Source organism: Suncus etruscus, chromosome 17, assembly GCF_024139225.1.
Source record: "Suncus etruscus isolate mSunEtr1 chromosome 17, mSunEtr1.pri.cur, whole genome shotgun sequence".
Classification (NCBI taxonomy): Eukaryota; Metazoa; Chordata; class Mammalia; order Eulipotyphla; family Soricidae; genus Suncus; species Suncus etruscus.
The window spans coordinates 69,992,647-70,012,117 of record NC_064864.1 but is presented as its reverse complement, the minus strand read 5'-3'; the positions used below and the strand labels follow the sequence as shown (position 1 = coordinate 70,012,117).

The 19,471-nt window shown below is 51.4% G+C and overlaps 1 protein-coding gene across 1 annotated transcript in view; it reads right to left on the bottom strand.

Moving 5' to 3' along the window:
* The window catches only part of DOCK1 (dedicator of cytokinesis 1), a 254,913-nt gene that overhangs the window by 219,540 nt on the left and 15,902 nt on the right, over window positions 1-19,471 (bottom strand). Inside the window, exons 2-6 of the mRNA XM_049790591.1 lie at window positions 12,592-12,675; window positions 9,060-9,100; window positions 7,150-7,205; window positions 5,591-5,687; window positions 2,739-2,887 (exon numbers count right to left, since the gene is read on the bottom strand). Of these exons, the coding sequence (XP_049646548.1) occupies window positions 2,739-2,887; window positions 5,591-5,687; window positions 7,150-7,205; window positions 9,060-9,100; window positions 12,592-12,675 (427 nt within the window). The remainder of the gene's footprint in view (window positions 1-2,738; window positions 2,888-5,590; window positions 5,688-7,149; window positions 7,206-9,059; window positions 9,101-12,591; window positions 12,676-19,471) is intronic.

Genomic DNA, 19,471 nt, shown 5'->3' with positions numbered 1-19,471 from the left:
CCGCACAACAGCCTGGGGAGGAGGCTCCCACCCACCAACCAGCCAGTCAGCCAGACTGGGTTTCTGTTGACAGATCAGACAAAAGGAATTCCAGAGAGAAAGCAGAGTAGGAGCAGAGTGGGGCTTCCCGAAGTGGGAGGAGAAGAAAGAGGGACATGCGTGGATGGAGACCCAAGAACCAGCCTCAGACGCTGCTGTGGGGGTTTCCTTCCTGCCATAGAAGCCGAAGTTTCCTTTCCAGTCTTAAGACAAAGAATCCAGGAAGGCTCAATTCAGTCATACTATGTTGATGGGTTTCAAGGACAAGGGGCAAGACCTTGAGACCACCAGTCACCAGCCCACCATCAGGCCCCTCTGGATCTGTCTTGTGCAGTCTTCCTGCAGCAGAGCTCACACCTGCAGAATGCCCAGGTTAGAAACCAGAAGCCAAGGACTAATCAATGGGAATCACTCACAAACCTCACTCGTCCTCCTTTAGGGGACAGTGACGATTCCAGGAAGGGAAGATTCCAGGATGGGAAGAAGAACAGAGGGGCCTGTCAGCACATGAGGGGAAATGGGCTGATGTCAAGCAAATGTCAGAGCTTTGGCTTTGCATAAAAACAGTCACAGTCGCTGTAGTTTGTGGGGAGCATGCAGAGGACTGGAAAGGCCTTTTAAGCTCTTGTTACTTGGGCCCCGTGACATGTTTTACTAATGAAGTAAAGCCCCGCGCTTCCAGATACTGCTGCTCATCTCTCTGAGGTACTGAGACTCCTTCCTGCTCATGTGAAGAGTAAGGTATCAACACAGGCGGGGTACTGGGGAAGAGGGTCCTTCTCTGGATGGAGCCAATGCAGATGTGGATGTCAACAAGCTGGTGTGGGTGGTGCCAGTACTAATGCGGGTGCTGCCAGGCTGAGGTGGGCAGGACAATACTGACCTGGTGGGCAGGACCAGTGTCAATTTGGGTGTGGTCAGGCTGGTGTGGACGAGACACTACTGACATGATGGGCAGAGCCAGTGTATGCATGGGTGTGCAAGATTGCCTGCACATTTTCTAGGCCACCTAGAGATGCTTCATAATCTTCATCACATTCTCAAACAGCTTCCAGAAACCCCTTAAAATCAAACTCTCAACACTGTGATTCCACTCTGTCTCACTCAGCTTTCTGCCCCAGGAATGAGTACAGGTGCATTCACGGAACCTGGAGCTTTGCAGAAAGTCTGAAGCCAACTCCCACTCCTCTGGCAAAAAGCCTATTCAGTCGGTCAGGGTTGTCTTTCCTATCACGGCAGCAAATCGCATTGGGAAAGGCTTCCTTTCTTAACTCGATTGCTCGGCGGCTTAATGCGCTTTGGTGGCTTCCCGCTGCCAGATTAAGCAGGTGGTTTCCGAACCGAAATTCAAAATACAATACTCCAGGAGAAAATGAAATCTGAGCTCTCAACGTGTGGGCATTTCAGGGGGGGGGGGGGAGGACAAGGGTTTCACTGCGGCAGCATCTAATATCTTGCGCCTGAAATCTGTGGCTTCAGCTGGGGTGGCGGGGGTGGGCCAGATACAGAAAGGCCCTTCTCCTGACTCATTCCTAATAGATGCCCGACCTATCTCTTACTCATAATGCTCTTCTTGGAAATCATTCACATTTGAAATTGTAGACTGCAACAAGACAAAATGGGGCCATGAGTTTGACTTTTCAAAAGGACTCTCTGGATTTTAACCAAGGATCCCTTATTCTCCTTGACTGAGGTAAGACTTTCCATCCTCAGAGCTCTACGTCCCCTGGGGAAAAGGAGAACGGGAATAATCAAGCTAAGCTGCTTTCCAGGCATCACAGTGAACTCCAAGTTAAAACTGGTATCACATCCATCCTAAACGGCGTCGGTGTAAAGGGGCTGATCCCAGGGCTGGCGTGGGGAGTGTCCATGAGGCTCTGAGACAGATGGGCTTTGGGGAACCGTCTGGTCCTTCTCAAGGCTCAGACTGATCTGGATAAGCCCAGTTTGGTGGAGTCCTTGGCATCAAAACTACCTACTGGCACCGATGGGTCCCCTGGAGGGGTCAGGGAGCAGACCAGCTCTAAGGTAGGCAAGCATTGAGGATGAAAGTGTCACCTCTTGATAGGAACAGGGACCCCAAACACATATGACCCAATACCCTGATATACAGCCTGCAGTATTTCCAGTTTGCCAACTCTGCCTTCCCTCCACTGTGCCAGCTCTTGGAGCCCTGGATCTCAGAGAAAGAGCTTGGGGAATTTTTCATGTGCAAGACACACATTGAGCTAGATAGTTAACAGAGTGGGGAAGGTGCTTGCCTTGCACGGACCAACCCGGGTTCAATACCCAGCATTCCATATGGTCCCCTGAGTCTACCAGAAGCAATTTCTGAGCAGAGTCACAAGTAATCCCTGAACATCACTGGTTATGGCCCAAAAAAATAAAAATAAAAGAGAGACGCCACCCTATGTCTACACTCTAAGTCACTCTCTGTGAGCAGGAAGTAAAAGTTCCTGAAAGAGAAGAAAAGGACTCCAGATTCCCCAGAGCATTCCCTGCCCAAATTTTCCAAAGATACTGGAAATGAGAAAATGCCCTGTTCCATTACCAACAGGAAAAGTAGGCCCTTCTGCTGGATGTTCGGAAATGGCATTTTCGGAGAAAAACCATTTAGTCCCAACCTCTGCAGCAGATGGTGGTGATGTGATCTATCAGGAAGCGGCAGCAGGGTGAAAGTTTCTTTCCCATAAACAAACCTGTTTCCATAATCGATCTTGGCGGTGACCTTCTTCTTCAGCTCCTTGAGCTCATCCTGCGGCAGCGTCCCCGACAGGATCTGCGAGCGCCACTCCATCAGGTCGTAGATCATGTGCCGCACGCTCCGGAACATCTCCCGGTTGTCTTGCTGCGAGGGAAGCCCACACGGAAAGGGATGAGTAGGGAGAGGGAAGCACAGGGAAAGGAGTGGGTAGGAGAAACTACTACACTGCGCTTCCTGTTCAGACACATGCACTGGAACTCTCTAGGATGAGACTCAACTACTGTCCAGATCAGAGACAGTTCTTGACAACCAAAAAAAGGACGCATCATAACTCAAATGTGGTTCCCAGGACTGACTGATGGAAGGGCTGACCACTAATGTAAGCACCCCATTATCCCATCCACCACCCCAAGCACAGTCTGCTGAGCAGACAGTGCACCCTCCCTGAGCAAAAACACATGTAATGAAAAAGCTCCAGATCTGCAGAGCCTCCCTCCTGGAACATGCCTGTGTTGTAAGAACTTCCCTCAAGACTTGAAACTTTTGGTCTCCTACATCCTTAGGTGCACTGCAACCCAGCCCTGGAGCGACTGCACCCGCCTGGCAGTTGTGCCACCAGAAGCCAATCACGCCAGGCTCCCCCAGGAAAGGGCCCACCAGATCCACAGGGCATCAAATCTGAATCTACAGGCACTAGCTGTATTTAAACACAAGGGCAAGCAAGTAAGCTCATGCTTCTTACCACTGTGCATTTTGGTGGTACCAAATAAAACGGGTTTTTCAACTGCAAGAGTTCCATTCATCAGGAAATGAGGCTCTGCTCAAAACCAGTGGTTCTAGAATAGTGATTCCCAAAGAATGATACTGCCTGTCCCCTAGGGGGCGCTAGAAACATGGGAGGAGTCTCAGGTGTTAATGGGACAGGGTGGTGCTTGTCTGCTTAAAGAGGACAGATTGGGGGGAGTGGGGAGCACTAGACTGATGAGTGACTCTGTTATCAGCACCAAAAAGAGAGAGAGAGAGAGAGAGAGAGAGAGAGAGAGAGAGAGAGAGAGAGAGAGAGAGAGAGAGAGAGAGAGAGAGAGAGAGAGAGAGAGAGAGAGAAGAAAGGGACCCCAGATTCCCCAGAGCATTCCCTGACTGAATTTTCACAAAGATACCACAAATGAGAAAATGCCCCATTCCATTACCAACAGGAAAAGTGTGGGGATCTGCCTGGGAACTGTGTTCTAGAAACAACTAGAAAGAAGAAACACTTATCATTTGATAAGATTCTTAATGGGCCCCATAAGAAATGACAATGCAGGGCCAGAGAGATAGATAGTACAGTGGGAAGGGCATTTAGCTTTGCATGGCTGATCTAAGTTCAATTCCTACCATCCCATAGGATCCCCCAAATCCATCAACTAGGAGTGATTTCTAAGCACAGAGCCAGGGATAACCCCTGAATGCCACCAGGTATAGCCCCGAAACAAACAAAAAACAAACTCAACATGATCATTGCTACCATCATTAAAATCACTTCTCAGCTACTGAACCTCTTACGCCTTGATTTCAAGGCCCCGATCTTCTTTCTACAAATTTTCAGATTCCCCACTCACCATACACCAAATATAGTCCTGATTGTCTTACATTCACAAACTTTCTTTTCAGTATATCTTCATTTGAATTTCACACACAGAAACTCAAAGGTCAACAGTGATGGCTAACTGGAAATCATCGGTGCTACCTGTTCATTCTCATAACTCCTAAGCAAGTGTCTAAAAATTCTTACTCTTAACTCATTAGCTTCTTGTTCTAGAATGGAAAAAAACTTCTGAAAGCATTCAAGAGAATAATTTCTCAGCTTTGACCAGGCAATAACCTGGGTCTTAGGTATTGCCTGTTCCAGGCGAATCTACTGAAACTGTGTCTGGTGTAAGGCAATACCGGCCCTTCACCATTTTGCAGCCACATTGTTTAGAATGGCTTAACTTGGGCCTGAAACATCAGCTACAAAATTGCTCCAATTTACAAAATATTCAGAGCCAACTTGAAAGCTCTGTGAGCACCTAATGAGCAATCACTGTAACTGATGGTCATTGAGCATCTCTGGAACACCAGAGCAGTGCACACCAGCAGCAGGCTCAGGAGAATCAGGGGACACAGGAAACCTGGGTCTGGGGAGGACAGCCAGCCCTGCAGAAACCCTGCTATGAGCTGATGACATCACATCTGCACAGGCAAAAATCAACCATCTGAAAAGAAATTCAGCTGAACCAAAGGACAATGTCTATGAAAAAGAACTGCCATGCAAACCTTGAGAAAAGGCAACCAAGACACCAGATATTTCCAGCTGTGCTTCAAGAAGATGTACCTAGGTCAGGAAACGCCCTTGAACAGAGAGCTTCCATTCCTCAAATGTGAGGAACTAGGCATACAGTTGGACCCCTATGCTAAGACTCATACCTACAGTCAGACAAGGGGGGTACTTGTCATCCTCAAATGCTAAGACTCAAACTTACAGTTAGAGGAGGGGACACTAGTATCACCACCCCATCACAGGCGACAAGCAGTCCTCCCTCAGTCACAGTTTGCTTGGTGGGGACCAGGACCTCCCTAACATCACATGTCTCATCCATATGAGGACAAGAGGCCCCCTCCCCACCTATGTAGTAACTCAACTCCGTTGAACTCAATACCCCAACACAAAGCAAGTGGAGGGGACAGTCCCCAAGCAGCCAAAACAGAGACCAGTGGCTTTCTGTGCCCTCACTGGCTATGAGTCAACCCCCCCAGGTCTCCCAGGTTCCCAGGGGAAGGGAAGGTTTCCAGGATCCAGTCGAGTCCCCAGACCCCCATTCTCACCACATACAGTTGTCTCCAGATGGTGGACCACTCCCGGAGGGTGCTGGTGACCTCCTGGATGAGCGGAAGGTCCCCAGGGATGACGGTCTCATGCTGCCTGCAAGGAAGGACCCAGAGAGAGCATCTATGCATCTAGGAACCTCAACACTCACACCACAGCAATTCCCAAGGGCGCCCAAAAGCCTCTGAGTTTTTAGCAAAGGGGAGAAAAAACAAAAATGATTCCCATGTCCACACATGGGAATTACATGCAGTGTGGCGGGCAAAGAGCACCATTTGCATGAACCCAAGAATGTCTGTCCAACAATCTGTGAGCAGTCAACTTCTATGAGTGGCTCTTCTTTGTAACGCCCCATTACAAACTCTCCAAGCATCACGGCTGGGGGAGGAACTCAGCAGATGCACAGCCACCAACCCAGCAATGCCACCCACCACCCCAGTAGGGCAGCCAGCATAGGCTGGTCTGGGGGGAGATGGTTTTATCTTCCTAGCACAACTGTATCTGGCTCCAGAAAAGCCATTATCTGCAGCCCAAGATCAGACAGGTAGTGGCATTCCGAAACCCAGATGCCACTGGTGGCACTCAGAGAGTGACTCGGGTCACACCTGTGTAAGTGCCTAGACAGGGTCAAGCTGACCTTTGTCCCCTCAAGGCCTCTCAGTGGCTCAGCCACTGCACCCACAGGAGTGCACCAGAGCCAAACGCAGCGGCCATATTCGATGTAACTGTCCCCCAAAAGATCAGATCTCTGCTCTCTGCCCTCCCTTGGAAACTCTGTGGCAAAACAGGGAAGGACAGTCAGAAAAGAGTCCATGACAGGCCATGTGATGGGCCACATTACAGTCCATGTTACAGGCTATGTTACAAACCACATTTCAAGCCACATTTCGGGCCACGTTACAGGCCATGTTTCAGACAACATTACAGGCCACATTTTAGGCCACATAAGTCACGTTACAGAGATCTTAAATCATCCTCATTTAAATCTCACACAGGCACGGCAGAACGAGCCAGTCCTTTTCATGTTCAAAGTGCAGTGCTTGGAAAGGCAATTTTGTAATCAGCAGCCGAGATGTCATTATGCAGTAATCATATGATTAGTAATTTGATCATTTACATATTTCACTGAGTGTGAAGAAGGAGCCTAGGCCCATAGGGAAATTCGGAACCACTCCTTCCTGCCACACACCTGGCTACCACTTCCCTGGGTTCTGGTCCCCAGGTTTCTGCTTGGCCCAGCCCAGCTCAGCTACTGGGACAGTCCCTTAGAGCTCTAGGAGACAAATCTCCCAGCCAGGGCTCCCATCCCCTACCCCGACTCATAGCCTGCAGAATTGTTCAGAACAAACCATGGATCACAGCTAGGGAGCTGAGAGGTTCCTGGGAACACACGTCCCGGAGATGCTTTCCAGGAACAAGGAGTTGAGGGTGCTATCCCTCCCCTGTCCAGCCCACCTTCCCAGCAGGGAAGCCCACCTGCCCACAGCAGATTGCCCAGCAGGGAGGCCCAGCAGTTTTAGTCCTTATTCTCCAGTCTATGAGCAGACTCAGGACTCACCCTTTGCCTTCAACGATGGCATCTTTAAGGTGGATGTAGGAAGCAGGAAATATGCCCTTTGGGAAGAAGATGAAGATAGACACAGGTCTTTATTGCCAAAACAAACAGGTACAAATGTCCCCCAAAGGAGAAAGAGGTGCTGAGCAGCTGTGATTCGAGCAAGCTCTCTGCTGGGCTGTAGCACAGAGATACGAAGGGCAGCGGGATGGCCCATGCTCCAAGGCTGCAGGCTTGGGTACTCAAGGAAGCACCAGGGCAGGGCAAGGCCGGGAAAGCCAGGCACCAAAAGGCATGTGCTAAGCTAAAGCGACACAGGCTCTTTCATCCAGAATGCCCATTGCCTGAGAGGCTGGTGGGCTCAGCTGCTGGCCATGTTCTACCATGACCTCATGTGGCTGCGGCCAGAGGGTCCAGTTGCTGGAGCACCCTGGGAGCAGCCAACTACTGTGGCTCACCCTAGCCAGCCCAGTCAGGGAGGGTCACAGCTCAGGTGGTGGAATCTGGCCACAAAATCTGGCCAGAATGATAGCACTGTGGATAGGCATTTGCCTTGCACACGGCCAACCCAGATTCGAACCCCGGCAGTATCCCATATGGTCCCCCGAGCCTGCCAGGAATGATTTCTGAACACAGAGCCAGAAGGAACCCCAGAGTGCTACCGGGTACCAGGTATGGCCCAAAAAATCCAAATAAATGAATGAATGAATGAATAAACAAATAAACAAACAAATAAATAAGAATAGAAAATTTATCCCAATTGAGAGCAGACAGGAAGGTGGTCTTAAGGACATGAGAGTCATGGCTTCCCTGAGAGAGGCAGCACCCAGCAGGACCCTCATGGTCCAGGGGCTTGGAAACTCTCACTACCCTCAGGTAGCCCCAGATGGCCCAGTATGGACCAGTCAGGAAGGTCCTATAGCCAATGCCTCTTCTGCTGTTGAGAGAATAACTAGATGGCCAAGGAGATGGGCAGTAAAATAAAGCATCTGGTGATCAGTGTGGGAGCTCAGGGAAGAGGTCAGGTTGGGAGAAAGGTCAAACAGGTAAGAGGTCAGGTGGGGAGAGGTCAGGTGAGGGAGAAGAATCCACCGTCCAATCTGCACCCCTGGGTCCCCCCCTGCTGATGGTTTGTCTCCCATTAGAAACTCATAGACCACAAGGGGAGGAAGGAGCCACACACACAAACTTAACCCTCGGAGATTAGTACCCGCCCTCCCTGTCTGCTCCGGCCAAGAGGTACCTGTGGCAGCCCTGACTCTGGTAGTGCTCTGGATCACAAGACAAGCTGGTCCAGGATTAATGAGAGGCCCTGCTCCATCCTCTGGGGGGGGGGGGTGAAGTATGGGGGGCACATTGCTCAGCCAACAGTAAAAGTGCAATGGGAAAGACGGCAGGGACACCCACCAGCCCTGGAAACAGCCACACCAGGCCAGAGCACACCAGTTGCACCTCACAGGGGCCTGGAAAAGTGAAGAGCAGAAAGCAAGAGCATATGCCCCCTGCCTGTTCCCTGCCTGCCCACTGCCCACCCAGACGGACCCTCTCTATGGCAAGCTGGCCTGAGGATTGGGCAGAAAGAAAGCAGCCGGAGTCTCGCCTGCACCAGCTCCATAGCAGAGGCAAGGCCCCAAGCAATGAGGCCCCTGAAGCCTAACTCCTTACATCCCCCCTTTCCACACAGAGCCCCTGTGAATCAACACCCCACGGAACCCCAACAAGAAGAGGTCCGCCTTTCAGTACTTTCAGTACTAAGGTCCTGGCGGCTATGGACTAAGGTGTGGCTGGTCCCGGCCCACCCGCCTGCTGGTACATTCAGAAGAGACAGGAGTGTAGTGTCTCCAATGCAGAGTAGATGGCCAGCCAGCACCTCACACGATGGTGTGGTAACTGGGAAAAAAAACGCCACTTACCTTCTTGGACTTCTTCCGTAGGGTATAGCCTCGGTACCAGCCTAGAGAACACGAGTGGGTACCATTAGCTTGAGGGGACCAGTATCCCCCAGCCCCAGAATTTGGGGTTCACACATATCTACGACATCACCCGAGTTCAGGAGGTAGTTGCTCAGATGGCCAGCGATTAGAGGACTGGGACATCTTGAGCTCAATCTGTCACAGACAGACCTTCTGTTCTTTTGTTTTGTTTTGTTTTGTTTTGTTTTTGGGTCATACCTGGTGGCGCTCAGGAGTTACTCCTAACTTTGCACTCAGAAGTCGCTCCTGGCAGGCTTGGGATACCGGGATTCGAACTGGGGTCTGTCCTGTGTTGGCCATGTGTAAAGCAAATGCCTTACCACTGTACTATGACTCCGGTCCCCTGACCTGTTCTTCTGTTTGCATTGTCCACACTGAGCCCTAGAGATGCTGGGTTGAAGTTGGGTCATGGTTCATGGGGTTACTTCGCATCACCCCAGCAGGACAGCGGCAAGAGCCAGATAACAGAAATAGCAAAGGGGCGGGCAGAGAAGGGGCGCTAGGTCCACTAGGCCACAGAGAGGAAGCAGAGGGTTTGAGGGTGACAGATGATGTGTGTCCCGGTCCAGAGACTGCCGGGACTCCAATTTCCTGCCCTTCCCATTCTGCCCTCAAGCGCCCAGTGAGCCCTCAGGTCCCATGCACCAGCTCTCCTCCCCCCCAAATCAGAAGTCCAAGATCCTGAGAGCCACAGAGAAAGGAGGGAACCCATGACCTGTCACCCCCACCCCCCAGGAAATTGCTCACAGAAGGGACCCTCGGTCAAGCACCCAGAAGTGGCGGAGAGATAGTACAGTGGCGTTTGCCTTGCAAGCAGCCGATCCAGGACCAAAGGTGGTTGGTTCAAATCCCGGTCTCCCATATGGTCCCCCGTGCCTGCCAGGAGCTATTTCTGAGTAGACAGCCAGGAGTAACCCCTGAGCAAGGCTGGGTGTGGGCCCCCCCCCCCAAAAAAAAAGAAGTGGGAAGCAGGGCAGGCTGTGTTGGAGAGGAGAGAGCACCCCGCAAAGGGATTCTAGGAGTGAGAGGGCCAGGGCTGGCTAGGCTGCAAGAGGGGAGGAAGGAAGCAGAGAGTCTCAGCTGGTCGAAGTAATGGGCCTAGTTATGTCACAGGCAGGACCACAGGTGACCCCAAGAGTCAACCAAGCTACTCTAAAGGAGGTCCCCTAAAAAGGGAAATGAACACAACCATGCAGGCTCTGCCCAGGACACAGTACTCAGCCTGGGGAAGGGGCAGCCAGGTGAGGAGGCCCAAGTGCAGGGGACCCACCTATTCCAATCCAGGCAGTCTGGGAGTGGGGGAGGGAAGAGCCCCTCAGAGCACTATGCTTGTCCAATAGAGGAGGCTGGCTTCACCCAGGCATTCCCAGCTCCTCTACCCAGTTACACTCTTAAGGTGCTTCCTCTACAAGCAGATGGGCCTCAGCTCCCCAGTCCACGGCAGTCCCCATGACTTGGTGCCCATCCAGGCCTGCAGGTCAGGGTTGAGCTGGTAGATTTGGAGGAGTTCTAGGAAAATCACAACCAAGGGTGAGGTCCCCTAGTCTACTGTGTCCCTCCAAAGATGTGCTGAAGTAAGTCAGAGAGGCAAGAGAGAGAGAGAGAGGGCAGGGAACTTTCTAAGCAGCAGCTGACCCAGCTTTGATCCCCAGGATCAAACTCCAAACCCCAGACCCCAAATCCCCCAGAAGTGGTTCTTGACACAGAATCAGGAGTCAACCCTGTGCAAGGCTGGATGTGGCCCCAGAGCCAAAGCCCAGAAAACAAAACAAAAAAGTGTTGCAGCACAGGGTTCCAGTGGAAGAAAGGCTGGCTCCCTTCAATCAGTTTCCTGGGGTTCCAAGGACATGCGCAGAACAGCCTCTTGAAAAACCTTAGGGCCCTATGTCCACCCCTGTGTCCAGCTGCTGACAACCATGACCTGCCCTCAACACCACCTGAAGCTCCTTCCACCCCCACAGTAATCCCCAAAGTTCTTTCCCTTCATACAATTCTGCCAGCCTCCCTGAACCCATGAGGGAGGAAAAACTTAATGGTGCAACATTCTTTGAACCTTAAGCTAAGGAGTGATCTCCATCTGACCCTAAGAAGGATCACAGGGAACAGAACAAAGGAAATGTGACGAAAGGAAATGTATTTCCAAGGGGGAAGGAAGAAAGAAAAAAGAGAGGGAGAAGCAAAAGGCTGAGCCAGAATGGTGGCACAAGTAGTAGGGCATTTGCCTTGCACGTGCTAACCTAGGACAGACCACGGTTCGATCCTCCGGCGTCCCATATGGTCCCCAAAGCCAGGAGCAATTTCTGAGTGCATAGGCAGGAATAACCCCTGAGCATATTCGGGTGTGCCCCCTCCCAAAAAAAAGCAAAAAAAAAAATAAAAAGACACGAAAGGCTATGAAAATCTAGGACACTCCAACACAGGAGAGGAGAGAAGAAGGCAAACCTCCCTTGGTCTGTCATGATGATTCCCAAAGTCGAAAGGACTTTCTAAAGTGTGTCTCGGTCAACTTCTTGGGGACCTTTAGAAAGAAGGGGGACATTTGCCTTGCATGCAGCCAATCTAGGTTCAATCCCTGGCATTCTATATGGTCCTCCTAGCCTGCCAGGAATGCAGGAGTGGTTTCTGAGCACAGAGCCAGGAGTAACCCGGGAGCATCACCAGGTGTGGTCCAAAACAAAACAAAAGAGACGAGTCTGAATGTTGGCCTGCTGATCGCCAAGGTGACACACACAGGCACACACTCACTCACTCACTCACTCACTCACTCACTCCCACATCCATGCCAGGAGCAGGTCCAAGACCATGACAGCAACTTGGCCATGGAAATGACCGGTGCTGAATGAGTCCTTCCCATTGAGACATTGGGAGTCATCCTTTAGACAGCAGGAAAAGTTGCCAGGCTGAAGGGGCATAGGGATCTGAATACAAAGCTAACTTGGGTGATACCACCACACCCTAAAACCAAAGCTGCTGTTGAGAGACATGTGAATGCCAAATAGAAAAAAGCAGGCATCTGAGATGCCAACAACTTGGGGAAAAGCCTGCCACCCATTGATCTGTCAGGAGCTAGTGACCCTGCACAGCTATGACATTCATCCTCCCCTCTCCCAAGTATGGAAACAGGGTCACGTAGCAAGAAAGCTGAAAATGATAGCAATGGGAGATGCCAGCCTAGTTTCTGGAGAAGGCTGGGAAAGAAGGAGTACCTCAAATCTCCTGGCCATAGTGGCCTAGAGCTCCTTCAGCTCAAACATCCTGATGCCTTTGGGGCTTGGTCCCAGGCGGCTGAAACAGCCACCAGGAATGCTGAAAGCTGGCCTTGTTGTAAGAAACTCTTCCAGCAGAGACCCAGGCAGGCTGGAACTGCTGCCTACCAGCCCACCCGCTGACCTACCACAACCTCCCTGACGGATGCCACACCCATCAGGCAGCAAGGTGGAGCCCCTGGAAGAGACAGGCAGTGGTCACGCACCTTCATAGGTCTCCAGAATGTGCACCGTATCTCCAATCTGCAGGGACAGTTCATCTGTGCTCCGGGCGTCATAGTTATAAAACGCTGCAGAAAAGGAAAAGGGTGCATCAGCAAGGGAGACTGGCCAGCTGGGATTCTGACTTTTTGGGGGAACTAAGGGGTACTCAGGGGGTCCAGGAACAGAGGGAGGGTGCCTTGCAGTAATTCTCAGACAACAGGACCCTAGGATGAGCTCAGGTTTTGTGGTGCTGGATGACGCTGGGTCCTCACCCTCAGGCCCCCACAGTGACACACCTCAGATGTCCAATTTGAGGACCACGTGACACGAGGGATCCCACTAGGATACACAGCAAATTGGGGGTAGCCACACTCAGCCATGCTCAGGGACCAAAGGCAACACTGGAGATTTTTTTGTTTTGGTTTGGTTTTTGGGTCACACCCGGCAGCACTCAGGAGTTACTCCTGCTTTGCACTCAGAAATCATCCTGGTAGGCTCAAAGGACCCTGTGGGAAACTGGAAATCGAACCCAGGTGAATCCCAGGTTAGCTGTATGCAAGGCAAAAGCCCTACCTGCTGTACATCACTCTGGCCTCTAGCACTGAAGATTAAAACCCAGGCTGGTGGGATGCAGGACAAGTAAATAAAAAACCTGTACTATCTCTCCCGCTCAGTTTCCCCCTAATGTTAAGTCTGAAATGCACTCTAGTGTTTGCCTAGATACTGCCTCAGACCCCAACCAAACCTGTTCTTTTCTTTTCCCAAAAGGCAAGTCAAGATAAAGTGAGAGAAAGTCTTAACTATCCAAATAACCTAGTCCACTATAAGTGCTTTCGTTCATAATGGTGAAATATGCGGGGGGACGATCTTAACCATTTTAAACTCATGACACTGGTTGTGACACAATTTTGAGGTATTAGCACCATGTCAACTTTCTCATCAACCCCCCCCAAAAAAAAGAAACCCCAAAACAGGGCCAAACAGGAGCCAAAAAAATCCTCCCTCAGTCCAGCCTGCTCAGCTGCCTCTACTCTGTCTCTGTGACAGACAGTTCTCTCTACACCCACAAAGGGTGCTCCACAGAATAGTCAGTCCTTCCTGGTTCCTGTCATGGAACATAGTTCCTTTGGGGGGACTGGGGAGACATGCCCAGCTGTGCTCAGAGGCAACTCCAAGTTCCATGCACTTCATTTGCTTGTTCGTTTTAGTTTGGGGATCACACCCAACCTGGACTTGCTCCTGGCTCTGCACTAAGGAATACATCTTGGTGGTGCTCAGAGAACCATATAATGTGTCCAGGATTGAACCCAACATTCCCACAGGAGAAATGCTGCAGCACCCGACACACTGAATACGAAGAGCTCTCTCTCTAGTGCTCCCTCTATGGTGCTCCACACAAGCATGCAACTGCTCCAGTGACCCAGCAGCAACCAGAGGTTTTGAGGTATCCCTTCCAAACTCCAATATCCACACAGAAATTACTTCATCTGGCCTCCCTCAAACACACTCTAGGGTTCCAGCAGCAGCCCTGAGCTCTCTGGAAATCCTACTGAGCCACCTGCACATAAGTGACAAATTCTTCAGTGATGTGAGTCCTCTTCCCAATCTCACTATTCCCCTTGAACCCCCAAGTACCCTCTCCTCTGCCTTTAAGACCCCCTTCCCAGGCTGCCACCAGCTGCTAGGAAACATCTCTCCCCCTTGGACCCAGCCCCACCTTCAACTCTGACTCTCCCTCTACACTCTTCCCTGGGCGAGGGTGGGGGGCACCTGTCCCCGAGATGAGCTCGGGTCCCCAGCCTTCTTCAGAAACCGTGATTCCCCAGCCTGACAGCAACTGCTCCTCCATAAGCCTGTCTCTCCCTGCAGACTAAACTCCTTGTGGGAACTGAACATTTATTAATCATCCCAATTCTGGGAGCTAACACGGGTGCCTGGCAAGCCCGCAATAAACAGTCACAGCCTAATACGATCACCAAGTCTTCCTCCAGATGTGGCTGATGAAGGACTGGAAGCAGAACCAGCAACCATTACTCCATTTCAAAACATTCTTGCCCTCAGCAGACAGACAGACCCTGGAGCCCAGAACTGACTCCATACCCAAGATCTAGACACCAATGTCGCCTGCCTGGGCCGGGCACGACTCCTTCCAGCCTTCTCCCCTGGCTCAGCCCCAGCTCCTCTCTATCCCACACTCACTCCCCTCCACAGAGAATCCAGAGATTTCAAGCGGCAATTTTGAAAGTAGTTAATTCTCAGATAGCCATGTGGAGATCACAGCGTGTTGCCGCATGAAGCTCCTTTCACCATCCCACCTTCTGCTGGGAACGCCCCCACAAGGGAAGTGGGCAAGGGCGGAGGGTCTTCCCTCTGCTTCCCCTGTCAACACCTCGCACCCACTGGTGCTGGAGCTGGAGGTTCACTGAGCCTTAGACAGGTACAAGTGTGTTTGTGTTTGTGTAGTCATTGTAAGTGCACATGTATGAGTATGCATGTGTGTATGTGTGAATGTGTATACGTGATTGTGTATACATATATGTGTGTGTCTAAGTGTGTGCAGGCATGTATGAATGTGTGTGGTTGTGTGTACACAAATGAGTTTGCATGTGCCCATGCAAACACTCACAGGACACCATTTACAAAATTGTAAAACCATTCCTGGGGTTCCTGTGAGTCTCTCAGAGAAGAAGGGAGGAGAAGGAAAGAGAGGGAAGGAGGGGAGAAAAGAAGATAGTAGGGCAGAAGGGACTGGAAGGTAAAGAGGAAGAGAGAGGAAAGGGGGAAGGGGAAAAAGGAGGACAGAGGAGACAGGAGAAGGGAGGAGTCAAGGAAGAGAAAGGTGAAAAATAAAGGAGAACCAGGGCCGGAGTGATTGCACAGCTGTAGGACGTTTGCCTTGCATATAGACGACTAGGGTTCGATACCCTGGCATCCCATGTGGTCCAGTCTGCCAGGTGCAATTTCTGAGTGCAGAGCCAGGAGTAACCCCTGAGCTCCACCGGTTGTGGCCCAAAATACAAAAAAAAGAACCAGCAACATTTATTCCACTTCAAAACATTCTGCAGTCAGCAGCCAGACAGACCCCTAGACAGACACTGGAGCCCAGGACTGAAGACATCTGGCAAGGAGAGAAGAGGAGGGGAAGGGAGGGGAGAGAAGAAAGGGAGGAGAATTTGTTTCTCTGCCACACACCTTACAGCAGAATTTCGGAAGATATTTGGATGCTGGAATCAGGAACTAGGCTAAACCCTAAAGGAAAAGGAGCAGGGCAGAGTAGGAAAAAGAACTGTCCTAGTGACTCAATATTTCTTTTTGCCTTTGAGATGGACAGGTGGGAGGGATGGAGAAGATAAGGGAGTGAAAAGAAATGCATAAAGGAGCCTTTTCTCAAATTCTAATTGAACTGATAGACACAATGGAAATGATTTCCTATCTTTCCGCAGAATAAAATATCACTGGGTACAGCATGTCCCACATGCTGGCGACCAGCCTATTTCTATTGAGTCTGAAAGGTCGAAGGGTCCCAAAAGCGAGAGTCCTTTCTCAGCAAAAGCAAAGGCTGGGGACCAGGCCAGGCCCCCGAGACCCCTTGGTGACAAGTTGGTCCTTTGGAGAGTAAGGCCAGGCTGGGAAGCTCTGACTTCATTATCGACAGCTCTGCAAATCCACCAACCACAAACAAGGAAAACCACTGAGGATCATCTATTTCTGCATTTCATTTTGCTCAGTGCCAAAGAGGTGTAAAAGCGAAACATAGAGATTCTAATCTCTTTAATCAGCCTCCTTCAAGGCAGAAAGGTGACCCAGGGTGAGAAAATATGTGCTCTCAGGATACAGGCTGGCAGCTACCTCTGGGCCCTCAGCCTCTTGTGGGGGGTGGACAGGGTCTGAGGGCTAGAGGGCAATGGGGCAGCTGGAGGCAAGAACCTGAGCAGATTCCAGGACCCCATGCCAAGGATGGGCCATGCTGGCTGTGAGCAATGATCTCTCTCTCTCTCTCTCTCTCTCTCTCTCTCTCTCTCTCTCTCTCTCTCTCTCTCTCTCTCTCTCTCTCTGTGAGCAATGATCTCTCTCTCTTCTCTCTCTCTCTCTCTCTCTTCTCTCTCTCTCTCTCTCTCTCTCTCTTTCTGGCTTCTCTCCTGTCTGTTTCTGTCTCTGTCTCTTTCTCTCTGTCTCTTCTGTCTCTATGTTTTCTTTCTGTATATCTTTTTCTCTGTGTCTCATTTTTGTCTCTGTCTCTATGTCTGTCTTTCTGTCTCTGTCTCTCTGTTATTGTCTCTCTGTCTCTCTCTGTCTCTGTCTCTCTGTTATTGTCTCTCTGTCTCTCTCTGTCTCTGTCTCTCTCTGTCTCTGTCTCTCTCTGTCTCTCTCTACCTCTCTCCCTCTCTCTCTCTCTCTCTCTCTCTCTCTCTCTCTCTCTCTCTCTCTCTCTCTCTCTCTCTCTCTCTCTCTCTCTCTCTCTCTCTCTCTCTCTCTCTCTCTCCCCTACATACCTGGACTAAACAGGCACTTCCCCCACTGGTCAGACAGGTTCTGGGCTCTGCATGACGGACGAAACCAGCACACAAGAGCATCTCAGGGCCCGCCCCAAGGGGCAAGAATACATGCTCCAACCACTGGAACATCTGGCCCTCCATGAGCAACGCCTGACCAAGCTTTGACCTCCGGGTGGAGAGAAACCTCCCTCATGCGTGTGTTTACACAGAGCAGCCCCTTCCTCTCACCTCCCTTCAAATCATCCCGTTTAATATTAATGGTAATGAACTAAGGGGAAGGACCAAGGGAACATTCCAGGATGCTGACGTTTGGTTAGTGTTTTAAAGGCAAAGAGGGACTACAAAGCCAGAGAGCAGAGCTGGGCAGTCTGCAAAAGGGGATTTTCTGAGGAAGCTCCATCCAATGTCCCCTACCCTGGGCCTCAGTGCCCAGCCCCTCATTGCCTGATGGAGTCCCCTGTATGAAGGGACCGTCTTCTGGGATCCCAAGGCCTGAAGGAGGAAGAACAAGTCCACCCGTCACTCTCCATTTGCTGCAGGACATCTGGAAAAGAGGCTGTTTGTGTTGGTCAAACAGGACCCACTATCCCAGCCTCTCACAACTCCCACACACACACACCCCAAGGACCAGCCCTGCTCACGCACCTCGGGGCCCTACAACCCCTCAGGCCTTCCCATCAGCAAGCACCCAGAGTCACAGAGCAGATCAACACAGGGGTTCCAGGCAGAGAAGCTCAGGCTTGAATCCCAAAGACAGGAAAAGACTGTGGTTCCGTTTGTGCTTCCTTCACAGGAAAACTAAGGCAGGGCAGGGCCTAGGTGGGATAGTCCCTCACCAGACCTCTACCTGTGGGTCTTAGCAAGGGCCCACCCAGTCACTGGGTGCCTCTGATCCCTCTCAATAGCTCTCCATTAGAGCCTCCTCATTACAGACTCTCTTGCCTGCCAGGGAGAGCCCCACAGAAGCCCTAGTGGGCAAGTTCTGCCTGGTGAAGGTGATGCCTGAAGCAGTAGAATCCTGAGGAACCGTAGGGTAGCTGATCCCCAATTGTGGCCCAGGTTGGCCTGTGGCATGGGTCCCCATAGGGACCTCACAGAGACCAGACACAACCACTGTTACTGGCTCCACATTAGGGAGTAAGGACCCCAACATCCTGCTGGGGGTCCGTAGCTGCAGAAATAAGAACCACAGGCCCAGACAAAGCACTGCAGGGCAGCTGGCCCCTCAGGGTCCCTTTCTGGCTCTTCCAAAGCCACCACAGACTCTGAAGGATTCGAGGAAAACCAGGAGGTATGACTCAGGTGTTGCAGACCTGGGATTGCTCCCTGACACTGCAGAAATGGGGGGGGGGGAGCTCTGCTGGGCAGAGAGAGCAGGTCCTCATCTCCTGAGGACAGGGGAGACCAGCTGCAAGTGCAGAATGAACTGAACCCTAGAAGGCCAAGCTGCTGCTTTCCCCACCTCTGCCTCAGTCTCTTCAGACCCAGCTAGTATGGAAAGTATACTGTCGCCTGGGTAAGTTGGGAGAATTCCAGATCCCTGGGTACCCTCTCTTCTAACTTTCTAATTCTCACTAAACTTGGTCCCCTCGGCCCATTTATGTCTCCAGGGAAAAGGCATGTGGCCTCAGGTGTCCTGAATCAACGGTCCACACCAGCCTATTGCCGGGAAGAGGAAAGAACGTGAGTTGATGTCGCTGCAGGCCCGTGAGAGCCATGACAGCCCCGCACTGTGGTTCCCTCAACTCTGCTTAGGGCACTCCAGAAAACTCATTTCCCACTGAGGTGTTCACAGTCAGGAACCTCAGCCCATTTCACTCCACGCTGCATATTTACAACCAACTGTGTCCTCAGGCCGGCAGCTGCCTGCACTTTGGGGAAAATAAAAGCCCTGGCACCTCGGAGCAGCCACATGACCAAGATGTCCTGGGCCTGGGAGCCCCCAGGGACAGCTTCCTACTACTTGTCACTAAGGACAACAACATCTGCTCATCTGTTATTAACAGAAAAATAAACGAGGAGAAGCAAGGCAGCCTTCTAGTAGGAAACAAAGCAGCCCACGGCTGGGGCCCCTGGAGATAGCCCTACTGTAGGGAGAAGGCGCAGGCATGTGTCCTGCAGAAACAGCCTCCTTTTTGCAGGGATCCCCCAGTAGATCCCCGCTGCCCAGTTCCCAGATGAGGGTGAGAGGCACACGCACTTGTGACAGGAGTGCAGACACTGGATCTACCCTGGGAGCCCTGGGTGTCCCTGCACCCTGTACCCCCATATCCGCTTGAGGCCAGCTGTCCTCTCTGGACACAACCTGAGGTTTCCTGCAAGCCACTAGGGCATTGCCTCCAGGCAGGACACTCCAAGTCCTGAACTTCAAACAAGTCCTGGATTG